The sequence below is a fragment of the Macrosteles quadrilineatus genome, unplaced genomic scaffold, assembly GCF_028750875.1.
Source record: "Macrosteles quadrilineatus isolate MER2022 unplaced genomic scaffold, UCM_ALF_1.0 Scaffold_3__2_contigs__length_128488019, whole genome shotgun sequence".
Classification (NCBI taxonomy): Eukaryota; Metazoa; Arthropoda; class Insecta; order Hemiptera; family Cicadellidae; genus Macrosteles; species Macrosteles quadrilineatus.
In genome coordinates, this window is record NW_026542596.1 from 11944935 (window position 1) to 11959987 (window position 15053).

Genomic DNA, 15053 nt, shown 5'->3' on the forward strand with positions numbered 1-15053 from the left:
TTTGACTGTGTCAATCGTGACATTCTGCTTGAAAAGTTAAAATATTATGGTGTTATTGGCTGTCAAAATGAATTGTTCAAATCCTACCTCATAGTAATCGGCATCAAAAGGTGTTCTTTCAGAAAGTATGGAGGTAAAGCATCGTGTGCCACAGGGGTCGGTGCTGGGTCCTCTGTTATTCTTAATTTTAATAATGACCTTGGTAACAATAGGAATGTCAAGACAATTATTTCATGCTGATGATGTTTCTTTTGTTTCCCAGTTAGGCATGCTGCATGTTAAGGATGGCATCCATGATCCTTAACCAGGCAAATGACTGGTACTGTAACTGTAGTAACAAAAACATGCTATATCTGAATCCAAAACACAAAATATCTTTTTTTCCTCTAAAATACAACTTGGATTACCAGTGTGAAACTTTTAGGTGTTCATTTAGCCTCTTAGTTATTATGGGATGTACATATTGAGCATGTTTGCATGAAACTGAATCGAAATTATATATCTGTAAAGGCATTTAATTAAAGTTGTACATAGCTTATTATAATCTAATGGTATACTTTGCACTCTTTCATAGCATACTGTCTATATGGCTTATTTCTATGGGGAAATGCAAGTACAGTGGTAGATGTTTTGATAGCTCCACAGAAGGCTTCTTAATGTAAGGCATTCTTACAGTCTTTAGTCAATACGTATTGAACATCCTAATACTTCTGAAAGAGAATGTCCATCTGTTCGACTGAAGAGAAGTTCATCACCGCTATGACACCCGGCAAGCACTACACCTTGACATGCCGTGATGTCGTCTCACCCACGCCCTCAAGAGCTATTCCCGCTATGCCATAAGGCTTTTTAACACCTTGCCGGATAAAGTGCGGGATATGAAACATCACCTTTTTCAAAGCGGCAATCAGAAACAGCTTAGTAAATACTAAATAGGCCACTATACTCGCTGGAGGAGCTGAGTGAAGAGCCCCTAAAAGTTACTTTAGAAGCCCTTCCATAAAAATGTGTAACTCGCCTTATTTACCACCACAGTAAATAAGTTTAACGTAAGTTTTGTACGTATGTAAATAGTAGTGTTGTATATTTTTTTAAATGCATATATATTATTAACGCAATCTATCCAACATTATCGGTTAACGACGTAGCACACAAGTATCAAGTAATCATTTTAGCCTTTAAGAATGATATAGAATCTTAAAAAAAATTATTTCAACTTGAAAAAATCGTATATGAGTATATTTCTAAGTAAGATATACAAATGTAAAAGTGTACATTTATATACTCATCATTTCAGCTAAATTTCTAGTACTGTCGTTGGTTACCCTGTATAATTGTATGCTATCTCTCTAGTCTCTGCGTGCTCTGAGTGGCTCTGCTGTCTGCTGTCTGCTCGTCTGCTGTCTTGTCTTTGCCTTCGCCTTCTCTTCTCTTCTCTTGCTAGTTGTTGTTGGATGGTATTGTTTTTGTTAAGAATGTGTGTGATGACTGATGTCAGTGATGTGATGTCAGGGAAAGAGAAGGAAAATTATAAAAATAAATTGAATTGAGATTTACCATTAAATTAGAAGCAACAGAAAAAGTCAAAACGGTTTAGAGATTTACTTCTGTTAAATTTTCATAAGCATACTACTGTATACAGTATCATAGAAAATGAGAAGTCAGAGCTTGTAAGTAGACAAATAATTTCTCTTTTGGTATCTGAGTGGTCTATTTGTATGTTCCAATAGTCTAGGCCTAGTCTAGACAAGCCTTGAAGGGTACACTTCCATATCTGTTGGCACAAACAACGGGTACAGTTTCTTAACTGGGCTATGCTAATATCGATTGAAACTATCGATTCTATTAGTAAACCTTCATGCGATTTTTTCACCATCAGCAAGTTTGGTTGGTTAGGTTAGGTTAAGATAGTTTCATTTGAGGGTACAGTTTCTTAACTGGGCTATGCTAATATCGATTGAAACTATCGATTCGATTAGTAACATAGAGGATACGCGTCCGGTAACCGGACGTGGATAAGGCGTACGTCAATGACGTCATGGGGTTGCGGGAGCCTGGAACGCCTTTACTACAACAATACCATGACAAGCCATCGGTGGTCGTGGTGTAGTGGATAAGGTGCTCGGCTGATATGCAAGAGGTCCAGGGTTCGAATCCCATTTGTGACTTAAACTTTTTGTCGAAGATTTTGCATTGAATACCATTTATTCTTAACTGTACATCTTTTATTAGAATTTTTGGCATTTATAATTTTTTTATAGAGAAAGAATTTAACCTTAATTCGATTTTTTCATTATCAGCAAGTTTGGTTGGTTAGGTTAGGTTATGACAGTAATTGCCGGACGTCTAATCCACGTCTGGTTACCGGACGTGTATCCTCTGCCGATTAGTAAACCTTCATGCGATTTTTTCACCATCAGCAAGTTTGGTTGGTTAGGTTAGGTTAAGATAGTTTAATTTGATAATAAATATATTTAAAAATATCGATTATTAATCAATATTTTCAATTCAATAGTTTCAATCGATATTAGCATAGCCCAGTTAAGAAACTGTACCCTAATTTGATAATAAATATATTTAAAAATATCGATTATTAATCAATATTTTCAATTCGATAGTTTCAATTAATATTAGCATAGCCCAGTTAAGAAACTGTACCCGGTTAACCTTACCTAGGCCTAACTAACCAAACTATATATCATTCGATATTTTCATTCGGTTTTTTGTGCCAACAGATATGGAAGTGTACCCGCCTTGAATGTTATTGTAAAACATGTTTTTCTGTGGATACTCATGTGGGTACGGTACACTTTAGTTTACGCCCCACATTTACTATTATAGGTACATTATCTACCAGCTAATAATAAAATGAATCAATTCTAAACTAACCTAACCAAACGTGCCTCCAGTTATTTAAGGGGGGTACCGGGTACCTCAGGGGTCTGTCCTAGGTCTGAATCTGTTCCTTCTGTTTACACCAACAGGCTCTGTGACACCTTCTGGTCTGCTTGTTTGCAGACAACACCTCTTTGACACTCTCCAGCCCTACTTCATTAGGTCATTCCATACCAATTTAATCATTATGTTCAGACCTCGACCTCTCAGACATTTGCTTGATTTTTTGTATGAAGGTCTCAGAATTTATTTTATGAACTGGTATGATCCTAGAACTTTTTATTTGATCTGGAAAATAGCCTGTGATAACTTTAAATGAAGAATTTATAAGATTTGTCAGGATAAACTTTAATTTATCGTTTACGAGTGAAAATTTAAAAACGTACGTTTTCATGTCCCTGGCCTTTTACTTCGTAGATACTGGATTTGTATTTTATTATTATGTGTTTTAATATTTTTTGGGACGGGGGCAACATGTTACACACATTTATTTGGTTTTAAATAGGTTCTAGGTATTTTTTTTGTATTTTTAAAGTCTCTAAATTCACGACCATGACGTGTCCCTAGGGTACATTTTCCAACTTTCACGCTGTTTTTAGACTAATTATTCATGCCGAAATATATAAAAATAAAGCCATATTTTTATGTCATCAATGGTTATTAAACTTACAAAAAAGGAGCATATTATAATTTTATTGTCATTGCAAACTGACTACCTGGTAATAAGGTAATAAGGTACCATGATAAAATAAGTCTGTCCCTCGATTTGGCGTTCCGACCATTTGGGAAAAATTTTCAACTTTGGAGTACGACAGTGGCAAGCCTGGCGTCGATGGAGTCAGTTGGTTTTAGAGACTAGTTCGGGGTGTACGTCAGGATTGTAGTGCCGGTCGTTTCGAGTTGAAAGGAGGAATTACAAGATTAATAAAGGAAAGATTGTGTTTTTTTGTAATTTTGGTGTGTCCATGACCGTACGTAGTCATGGTGTTAATTTTTGTTTATAAGATATTTCAATTGCTAGATTAACCTAGAAGTCCACTTTGTATCCTCGAACATGAGGTGCAGGGCTACCGCCAGAACAGAGCCAAATAACACGTAATTTCACGACCAATCCAGCCTTATGAATTATAGTGTGTTTGATCGTGACAATAACTTTAATATAATTGTAAATTGAACAGTTTAGTTCAATTGAAACACATATTTTTATTACAACTAACAGTATAATTGAAGGATTGTTTAGAAAGATTTAGATTATTTCAGAAAATTCACGACCGCACCGCTTGTCCCTGACCATCACATTTACGATTTCTATCATAAAAATTTCAAAAATTAAAATATCGTCATATTTCAATGTTTTATACACAAAAGAAGCACACCTCTATAAAAACATAACGATTTTTCGGGTCTCAGGTAAGTTTTTTCGGAGTTACAAACTTAAAAAGATTTTATTGGCTTTTTTAAAATTTTTTGAGTTTTTTTATTTTTTTTCTAGAAAGACCAAATATACCAAAAGCTCAGTGACCTTTTTATTGTATAATGGTCATAAAAGTAAATTAGTTTATAGCAAAACATAGTTATAAAAATAATATTAACTATTTTTAATATTCATTTAAACGTCTGTTATGGTCTTGACAGGATTTTGTGTTTTTCCACCAAAGATGCTACCTATTTAAAAAAAAACTACCAAAGATCTTGCGTTACCATGGACATTTTATGAAACTTCAAATGTTAATGAAATTAAAAAAATAGTAAAAGTTTTGAAAAAAGGGGAAAAAATTGCAAAGTGCTTTTCCTGAAAACGTACTTCAGTGCATAGCCGATCTGTTCGCGGCAAATTGTTAGGTCTATCACTGTCGCTGTCAAAACGTATCGTTTGTAGGTTAAATTTAAGTTACATTTAATTTCATTTAGGCTAACTGTTATAACATAAGTTAACCAAACTTGCTAATAATGAAAAATCGATTGAAGGTTTAAGTTATTACTAATCAAAAAAATAGTTCTGTTCAGAAAATAAAATTACTAATGCCTAAAATTCTATTTTATAATTGTTAATTATTATAAAATTAAACTGTCATAACCTAAACCTAACGAACCAAATTTGCTGATAATGAAAAATCGAATGAAGGTTTACTAATTGATAAATAGTTCTGACAATAATAGGTTTTTTACATACCTCAGTCAAATAGTCCAAAAATGGTATTGCTCAACAGCTTACATGTTTCGTTGCGAAGACAACATTATCAAAGCTTGCAACTCGTCAAAAACACATTTAAAACACGAACACGAACACAGAAGACATTAATACGGTACGAATACACAATTGACATTTAGATAGCGCTATCATAATACTGATTTGGTCCGGCGCGGCGCGGGGCTGGTAGCAGACTGGAGGTCACGTCACGTCGTCTCCTCTACTGTTATCACTGATGTTATCAGATCTTCGATCAGCTGTTCCTGAGTTTAATATTGTATTAAAAATCGAGTGAGACTGGAACTGTAATTTTTCGTTAAGGATGTGGTCCTTACACTGTTCGTCATTATAAATTTTATAAATCTCGAACTCCTCCAAGGTGTCAAGTTTGCTACCTTTCCCACAGACATGTAGAACTTTTAAACCATCGTCAATGCTACTCATTGAGTGATTTGAATCAACCAGGTGTTGTGCGAAGGCTGATTTTTGTTTGACCATTTTTGGAGTTGGCCTATGTTCCCTGTAGCGGGTTTCAAATGCCCGACCCGTCTGGCCTATATATTTGCATGGGCAATCTGGGCAACTGATCTGGTAAACACCGGTGTTATTTAATTTGTTGCTAGACCCTTTATTATGCAAGATGTTCCTAGTGCGGTTGGTGGTTCGGAACGTTAAGTCGATGCCTTGCCTATTTAGTTCTTTTTTAAGGCTGTTTTCTACAGAGTGGCTGTACTCCACGCAAACATATTTTCTCTCACTCTTATCTGGTTTAATATCTTGTTTTCTTTTGTTCTTATATTTGCTAATTAATCTGTCTACCAAATCGTGTTTGTACCCATTGGCTGATGCGATATACTTTATTAATGAGCATTCTTTGTTATAATTATCGGGGCTTAATGGAACAGTTAACATTCTGTGGATCATGGAGTTGTAGGCTGCTATTTTTTGCGAAAACGGATGGTAAGAAGTGGAGTGAATTGTTTGAGCTGAAGTGGTTGGTTTTCTGTAAATACTATAATCAAATTTGCTGTTATTCTTCGTGACTGTGAGGTCTAGGAAATTTATACTATTGTTTGACTCGGTTTCTAAAGTAAACTTTAATTTGGGTGCGATGTTATTCAGATAGTTGAGTAGGAGGTTCAATTGCCTATTGTTGCCATCGAATAAAACAATGGTGTCATCCACATATCTGAAGTACATGCTGATTTTATTTTTGTAAACATTTTTATCGCAGAAAATGTTGTTGTTCTCGATGTAATTTATCGCATCAGCCAATGGGTACAAACACGATTTGGTAGACAGATTAATTAGCAAATATAAGAACATAAGAAAACAAGATATTAAACCAGATAAGAGTGAGAGAAAATATGTTTGCGTGGAGTACAGCCACTCTGTAGAAAACAGCCTTAAAAAAGAACTAAATAGGCAAGGCATCGACTTAACGTTCCGAACCACCAACCGCACTAGGAACATCTTGCATAATAAAGGGTCTAGCAACAAATTAAATAACACCGGTGTTTACCAGATCAGTTGCCCAGATTGCCCATGCAAATATATAGGCCAGACGGGTCGGGCATTTGAAACCCGCTACAGGGAACATAGGCCAACTCCAAAAATGGTCAAACAAAAATCAGCCTTCGCACAACACCTGGTTGATTCAAATCACTCAATGAGTAGCATTGACGATGGTTTAAAAGTTCTACATGTCTGTGGGAAAGGTAGCAAACTTGACACCTTGGAGGAGTTCGAGATTTATAAAATTTATAATGACGAACAGTGTAAGGACCACATCCTTAACGAAAAATTACAGTTCCAGTCTCACTCGATTTTTAATACAATATTAAACTCAGGAACAGCTGATCGAAGATCTGATAACATCAGTGATAACAGTAGAGGAGACGACGTGACGTGACCTCCAGTCTGCTACCAGCCCCGCGCCGCGCCGGACCAAATCAGTATTATGATAGCGCTATCTAAATGTCAATTGTGTATTCGTACCGTATTAATGTCTTCTGTGTTCGTGTTCGTGTTTTAAATGTGTTTTTGACGAGTTGCAAGCTTTGATAATGTTGTCTTCGCAACGAAACATGTAAGCTGTTGAGCAATACCATTTTTGGACTATTTGACTGAGGTATGTAAAAAACCTATTATTGTCTTAACAATATAGTCCAGGGGCCGAAAACATGAATTTTGAAATAGTTATGATCATAAAATAAAATTATAAATGCTTTAAATTCTAACAAAAGATGTACAGTTAAGAAGTAATCACATTCTAAGCGAAATCTTTGACAAAAAGTTACCACCTCCGGTGGGATTCAGAATTCTCGATTCCCCACCCCTTTTCCGGTGACCACTACCCTCAGGCCATAAATCAGGGGATTAACCCAAACAAAGATCTGGACCGTTGTACGTCTCCCACCTCCTTTAGAATGGTGACTAAGCCATCATAGCCAGATGTTTTTTTTTGTTTTTAAAAGATATGATAATTGAAACTATTTCAGTGTCAGTTATACGGGTTTAAGATAAAAATTTGAATTCAATGAAAAATCCACTATTAGTTGTCATCCTGAGTAGGCCTATAGAAAAATGGTTGAGTTGGTTTTGTTGTCATTGTCTGTGCAAAAAATGAATTAAAGAAGTTGCTTACTTCTTCCGGTCTGCTTATCAGCTTCTCACCATTTTTCAACACAATGCCCTCAGTATCTTTTTATTTTTTACTGTTGTGAATTTCTTTGTTTATTATTGACCAAGCAGTTTTTGAAGTGTTAGGTGATTGCTTAATTTTGTTGTTGTAATACTTACTCTTTTTTTGCATTTAAGAGATCTGATTTAGCCTATAGTTTTTCTTTAAGATATTAAGATCGTTACATGTGGATTGTTTTAATAATCTAGCTCCCTTACTTAAATTAACAATAACATCCCCCTTTAGCTTTAAATCATAATTCATCCATTTTTTCTTAAAATTGCTACCAGTTTATAAATTCATAACTGGAAAACACTCGATAAAATAATTGATGAAATAAATTGTTAAATATGGAATATTTGCATTCTGTAGGGGCCATATAAACATCCATCTAGTTTTCACTCTGCAACTTAAATTTAAACATCTCGATGTTCTCTTAAAAACTGTAATTTTGGCAAGATTTAATTTTGAATTTATCCTTTGGTTTTAATTTACTACCAGCAATGTCAAGCTCTAATACTTGTCCATCGTGGTCTGATAATATGTAATCAGACCATAAACATATAACTTTACATTTGTGACATTTGTTAAAAAAATATCTATAAATTACACATGCATTATATATATCCATTTAGATATTGTTGTAGGCTAATATGGTGTACCCGTTAAGGGAAATAAACAAATAAATTCTTTTTCAGCCTATAATGGAGTTAAAAACAGAACAGTATTTAAGATCTACCAGTGCCCTGGCCCAGAAAATTGGTGAAGATTTAGATTCAGTCCGTGAAGCCTATCAAGATCTATGGAAGACATTGTCTCCTCACGAGCAGCAACAAGTTTTAGATGAGGCGATAATAGATCCCGCTGCAGTCATAAAATATTCCAATTGTAAAAAAAATGTGAGTACGCCTATCAATATTTTTTTAATACTTAATGTTGGTGTACGTCATAGCATTGACTCTTCGATACTGAAGTTACATCCTATTTATATATGGACCAGCTGTTGCTAATTTTTGATTAAAAAAGAAATTAGAGCCAGAGAAAATAGTCACAGAATGGGCTAGTGTCAAATTTACATTTTCTTCCTTATTATTTGTTACTAACATGGTTGATGGGTCATAATAGTTGCTATAGGCCTAGCTCATAATAAGTCGTTCCTTCAGTTTAGGTAAAAAAGTTCCTCTATTCAACAAAAATCTGTAAGTTAGATTATAGTACAATCTGTCGGTGGCTTACATCAACTACAACGATTTTGATGGAAAAAAAAACCGGCGACAACTTTAACATAGGGATGGAATGTCTAGTTGTATGAATAGTCAAAGGTCATAGTTTCTAGAGTATAGGCTACAGTAAACTAATAAAAGTAAGTTACTTTCATAACACAAAATGTATTTTAATGAAATATAAATACCAAACAATTGATACAAATATTGTAAAAATTTAAAGAGATTAGCTTGAAGAATAGTTTCATCTCAATAAATGATCACCTCCCCTGATCATATCAAATTCATGAACACCATCTGTGATTGTGGAGATAATTGATTGTCTCCCAACAGTAGGCTATGGGAGTTTTACAGTGGGATGTTTTTTTTAAGCATAGGCCCTACTAAGGCTGTTGCCGTTGGTGGGTCAACTGATTACTACTGATTGATTGGGGGTGTAAAACTAAATTAAGCGTGCTGATTCTGCTACCAAATTAATTAATGAAAGACGTGTTGGGGACCAGAGGACAGAGATCTTTTACCCAGACCGGAAGCTTGCATAGCCAGCTTTGATTTACGCTTATACAACTAATTTATTAAACTATCCTTCCAAAACTTGTGACCTATAAAATGACTGTTAATGAAATGATTGACTGGTGATTGAAATACCTAAATCAGAAATAGCTAAGAATTTATTGAGAAGAACTAAGGAAAACTTCTGGGGAAAACGTGTTGCCCTAATCATGTTGAAAATGGTCCGAGCCTGAAGGGCTCGACCAGTAAATTTCCTAATTCCTACATTTCTAATTTCGGGACGACCCTTGTAGGTCTCCCCCTTGTTGCTAACTAGCCTGACATATTAATCTTTGTAACTACTATGATAATTATACTAATAACTTAGCCATTAAGATGAGTTAGAGTTTTCTGAGGAGTGGACAACCAGTTTCTTTCCAGACAGTTCTAGTTGCCGACAGGGACGGGGTCGAAGTGGGAAGAAGGTTGGGAAAGGTCGGCGGGGGAAGCCGTTTGCTTGCTCGCGGTGGGCTGACGAGTTCGCCATGCAGCCCTGCCACACGAAGCGCTGACACTATAAGAAATATAGCGTGCCGCTATGCGTCACAAGGCCACACTAAAAAAAAGGCAGGCTAAGTGTGTAACTAAATGTAGGCCTACTCAAGTCAGTGACTCTATTATAACGGTCATTTAGGATGTCCCAAAAAAAAAAAAAACTCCAAATTCAGCCCATCTACTAGAAAAAACCAAAAATGCAGTCCATTGAGAATCTCCGCAAGAGAAATGTTGCAAATGTGAGCTGAAATAGATCATCATCTGGACGTCTGTAGAGCAAAAAATTGTTGTAATGTTGAAGTTTATTAGCTATGTACAAAATATGTTTGATGTCAGGAACTCAACAAAATAAATCGTTTTTTTTTTTTGTATATGTTTTGTTTTCTTTTTATTTAATTAATAAACCCCACTATATTTGATGAAAACCCTGTATATATATATATATATATAATATGTATACGTCCGTGAACACAACTTGAGTAATTTTTGTCTGATTTTGATGAAATTTGGCTTGAAGGTGTAGTGCAGGATAAACTTGAATGAGTTTTTGTGAACTAGCATGATTAGACCATGGGAAAGGGGGTTTATAGGCGGTTTTATGGGGTAAAAATAGTTTTTTCTCAATATTAACCGTCAAAACGTAAAATTTCCTAATTTCTCTACCTTAAATTATTTTAAAGAGCCTAAACAACAAATAATTTTAGTATGTATCTTTTTACAGTTGGCTAAAGGAGAAAATACAAAAAGTTGTAAACTTAACTTTCCATGTTATTCTTATAGAGAACTAGCAGAGTACCCGGGCGTCCTTCGTACGGAGTTGGCGTATAAGTATAAAAAGCTTATTGCAGTTATAATTGATCTCTGTGTTTGCGATGGAGGAGGACACGGTTTGAGAAAATTTGGTCTTGCGCTCACTATAGTCTACCTTGCGTATGACGCAGGAACTATCCAAAATTCAAATATTCCCAGACTGAATTTTTAACAAAGGCATTGCGCTTCTTAAAGGGTTTGTATTCATTGGGTTAAATTAGCTTTTGTCATAAATGCAAAAAAATAACAGTGCTGCCCCTTGTTGGTAAACTTGTAACCTTTAAATGCTATTAAATATCATAGAACCAACTTGTTTAGTTGAAACAGCTGGCAAAATTCTTTTTCACCACATTATGATGTTGTTAGCTGTTTTACATATGTTAATTGGTGGCTGAAAGTTACGTTTTGATGGCCATGCCAGCTGTCATCGTCATTTGGGGACCGAGCAGGTTTTTACATCCCTAGGGCCGCAAAATCAGCTGCCCGCTTACTTTCTTAAAACATGAATGCATATTAAATACGCAATCAGTATCCATAGTTTTGCAATAGAATCGTTTTATTGTCACCGCTGCCTAGCAACTGTTAATTATTATTTTTGCTGATTCCTCAAATTATTTCTTCGCATAACCTTAAATTTGTACTTGTATTGACAGTGTGCATTATTATTGTGGTGAATAGTGGAATGGTGTGGTGAAAAATAGCGTTCGTACCACGGACCGAAATGGTTTTGCAGCTCTCGATCGTTTTACTGAATCAAAAAGTTGTGAGCTAATAATGACTCTGACCAAAATTGTCTATAATTGTTTATAATTGATCATGATTGATAAGTTCCTAGGTTGAACTTATTGTGTAAAACTCTTCTTATGGGAAGTTGATTTTTTTCAAACACAAAAAGATGTTGGCAGAAAGTACGATGAAGCATAAATTAGACAACTGTTGATGGGCAGTGGCAGTCAAAAGTTATAACTAATTTTGTTGTTACAGGACTCTAACGATATTTACCAGATGTCTTGCGACAACCAGTTCTCTTGGTTCACCAGGAGCCAGCTTGATCTCTTCACAGAGGTGTCTCACAAGACACCGAAAACACCTTCTAAGAAAGTAGAAATTTTGTATAATATCAATAACAACCCCACTCAAGAACCTGTGATCATCGAAAACAAAACCAAAGAGTCTAATTTGTTGAATAAAATTAAAAATAAAGTAACAAATCTAAAAATTCCGTCTACTTTTGAGGAAAAACAAAGTCTAGTGGAGGCCAAATCTCAGGTGACCGTTATGAAGTCGTTAGCCAAGCCTAAGACTCCGCCCCCTCCTCCCCCCACCAAACAGGTACTGACTGAGAAGAAAGCATTATTAGCAGCCGACATTGAGTCAGACCCAGACGACATACCAAAAACAGGCTTTGATTTCTTAGACAATTGGTAGTTTTTCATAAATATCCCTCAGTTTATTGGAGTAAGGATGCTCCAGATTCAGATTTGAATCACTTAATTCAATATACATATTGTTTTGTACGAGAATGGCATCAAGACTAATGACTAAAACTAAAGAAGAATTTAACTAACCAAGCACATAATTGCTAACTATAATCCAAAAGTCAAAATATTACAACCGATTATTTAGAAAAAACCAAACAAGTTATCGGACCATTTAATTTAATAACAAAGAAAAAATATAAACATATTTGGGTTTTCCAAGTTTAGAAAATCAGGGCAGTGACATGTCTGAGAATGATTTTCAAATTGATTATAATATCTTGAAAAAAATCTTCAATATCTGCTCACTATCTCAGATGGTGGCTCAAATATTGCTCGATCGGATAGGGCTTGTGTGTATATATGGTTGAAACTATGTTTCAATTTTTATATCTTACGAAGTTAAGTTTTTCTCTGTATACTTTGCTCGAAGTATGCTGTTTATTATTGAACTAGAATGGAGATTTTTAACTCATTTTTCGTTAGATACATTTAGAATGGTTAGAAGAATGTTTAAATATACTACAATACTACTTATATGCTATTGTTCCTAAGTTATTTATTTTGAATCTTAAAAATTGTATTCCAAAAAGTCACAACAATCAATGTAGATAAGTTCATTTTTACTTTATTATATGCTTCATATTTATTTCATCGTAGTTTTTTAAGCAATTATAATTGCTTTAACGGATTACCCTGGTCATTGGTTATTGGTTTGGTTGTAAACTAAAGGCCTCTAGGGCAGAGTTCCTTTGTTATGACTTATTGACCAGTAATATCAATTTTATTTGAAATTAAAACAAAACAGTAGCCTAATTGATGTAAAATACATTGTACATTTACTCATTGTATGCTTGCATTCTCTATCATTTAAGCACCGTAGCCAAGAACTTTTCTGACTTACTCTACTTTGTATAGATTCTTGTTTTTCTTGAGTCTTTTGATACACTACTGAATGAAATAGCTGAAGGCAATTAGTAGTTAATGATCATGGAGAACCGATTAAATATGTAAAAGTATTTTTTGTTTATAATTGCTCAAATAAATTAAATGTTTAAATCTCCAGCTTGGTGTATTTGAAAAAATTCTCTGTTCACAAAATTTAGGCGGTTTGAGGGGATCCTGTTCCATCCCCTCCAACTCACCCTAACTTTGAAACAACAGCAGACAGCTGATGTATAGATTAAGCTAAAAAAAAGTAGTCGGGTAACCCAGGAAACATTTCCCTTAAGCTGCCTAAATTTTGTGAAAGGACTATACAACAATGCTCAGATCGTACTTTTCTCATAAATGTATGTAAATAATACTCATAAAGGTGCATTAGTATGTAATTTATAACATTTTTCACTTTTGTAAAATGTCTTAACTACTTATAAACTTATGTGTGCTACTTTGTTGTGTCATTATATTTTTTAAACCAATTCATATTATATACATGGTATTGTATCATTAGGTTATTGATAGCTATACGTAATATATTCCATTCTGAAATAGTTTATATTAAATCATAGACAAAAATAATTAAATATAGACTGTCAGCTGTGCTGCAGTTACCATAGGTTCTGGCGCACCGCTTGGAGCACCATGTAGTCACGGCGCTCCCAGCGGTGTGGGCCAGAACCTATGGTAACCGCAGCACGGCTGACAGTCTATATTTATTTTTTTTGTCTATGATTAAACTTAAGAATTTGGTTTTGTGGAATTTATACAAGTTTTTGTACCTACCTCATAAAGTGCTATACAAAAATAGCAAATTTACAATAAAACTTTTCACAATAAAATAAAATATTTATTTATGTAAGCTTTATTTATTAGCATAGTCATGTGGAATTTGCATTTCATCTACTTATTCTGTTAATATCACATATTTAAAAGATCTCGCCTTAGTTCGATCAGTCATGATGTTTTCAACCTTTTTATTTACAAAAGTAATTGTGTTCATCAGTTTATTATAAATATAGAATATTTCATCACTAGGGCCTGAAGTGACTCTTTTTACCTGTGTATTGAACTGTATTTTTCGTCATATTGCACCATTATTTGAAAAAAAAACTAGGCTATGTTACAAAAACAAAACAGATTTCATGTAAAGATAACCTCTCAAAACTACTTCTAACTTGTTTTCAAATTTAATTTGTTAATGGAAAGAACCAGCAGTTTAATAAGTGATTCAATCGTTTCGTCTATTACGATTTTGTTAGTATACGTACATTATACTATCGACATTTTGAACTATTTACAGTAAGGGAACAATTAACTACAATCAATTCAATCAATACATACTTTCGATACATGCAATTTTGTTTAAAATCAAATTTTATAATTGAGTTGACAATACTGTAGCTGATTTTTGCTCCCTAGGGGCTAAAATCGATTTTTACTTCCTAGAGAGTTAAAACATAGATAAAACACTCTCCCATTTCTCATCCTTATGGAACAGGTGCTGAAGCCAATTTTATTGTTAGTTCTGTATGTTCCTCCGTAGAGGTTGTGTTTTGTTTGCAATTTGTTTCTTGTTATTTTAGTAATTAAAAAGCTTGTTTAACTAAATAAAACAATCCAATCATAAACAATAACTGGTCTCCTAGTTATATAACCAAACAGTGAAGCACATGTCATTAAAATAACCCTAAAATAATAGAAAACAAATTTTGTCTACACTAGCAATCAGTGTCGACGTACATGAACTAGACACGAAAAACTAGCCTCAAAATTTTACAATGGGA

The 15053-nt window shown here is 34.4% G+C and overlaps 1 protein-coding gene across 1 annotated transcript; it reads left to right on the plus strand.

The window, feature by feature from the left end:
* Nucleotides 1–1467: 1467 nt before the first annotated feature.
* Nucleotides 1468–14298, plus strand: LOC128990809 (uncharacterized). Its single transcript, XM_054413397.1, has 3 exons — nt 1468–1670; nt 8468–8668; nt 11834–14298. The coding sequence occupies exons 2-3, from the start codon at nt 8474–8476 to the stop codon at nt 12275–12277; spliced, it is 639 nt and encodes a 212-aa protein (XP_054269372.1). The 5' UTR covers nt 1468–1670; nt 8468–8473; the 3' UTR covers nt 12278–14298.
* Nucleotides 14299–15053: the final 755 nt, after the last annotated feature.

Coding starts and splice junctions, on each gene's coding strand:
- LOC128990809 (XM_054413397.1), top strand. CDS start 8,474: ATGGAGTTAAAAACAGAACAGTATTTAAGATCTACCAGTGCCCTGGCC. Junction 8,669..11,833: donor ATTCCAATTGTAAAAAAAAT/GTGAGTACGCCT, acceptor TTGTTGTTACAG/GACTCTAACGATATTTACCA.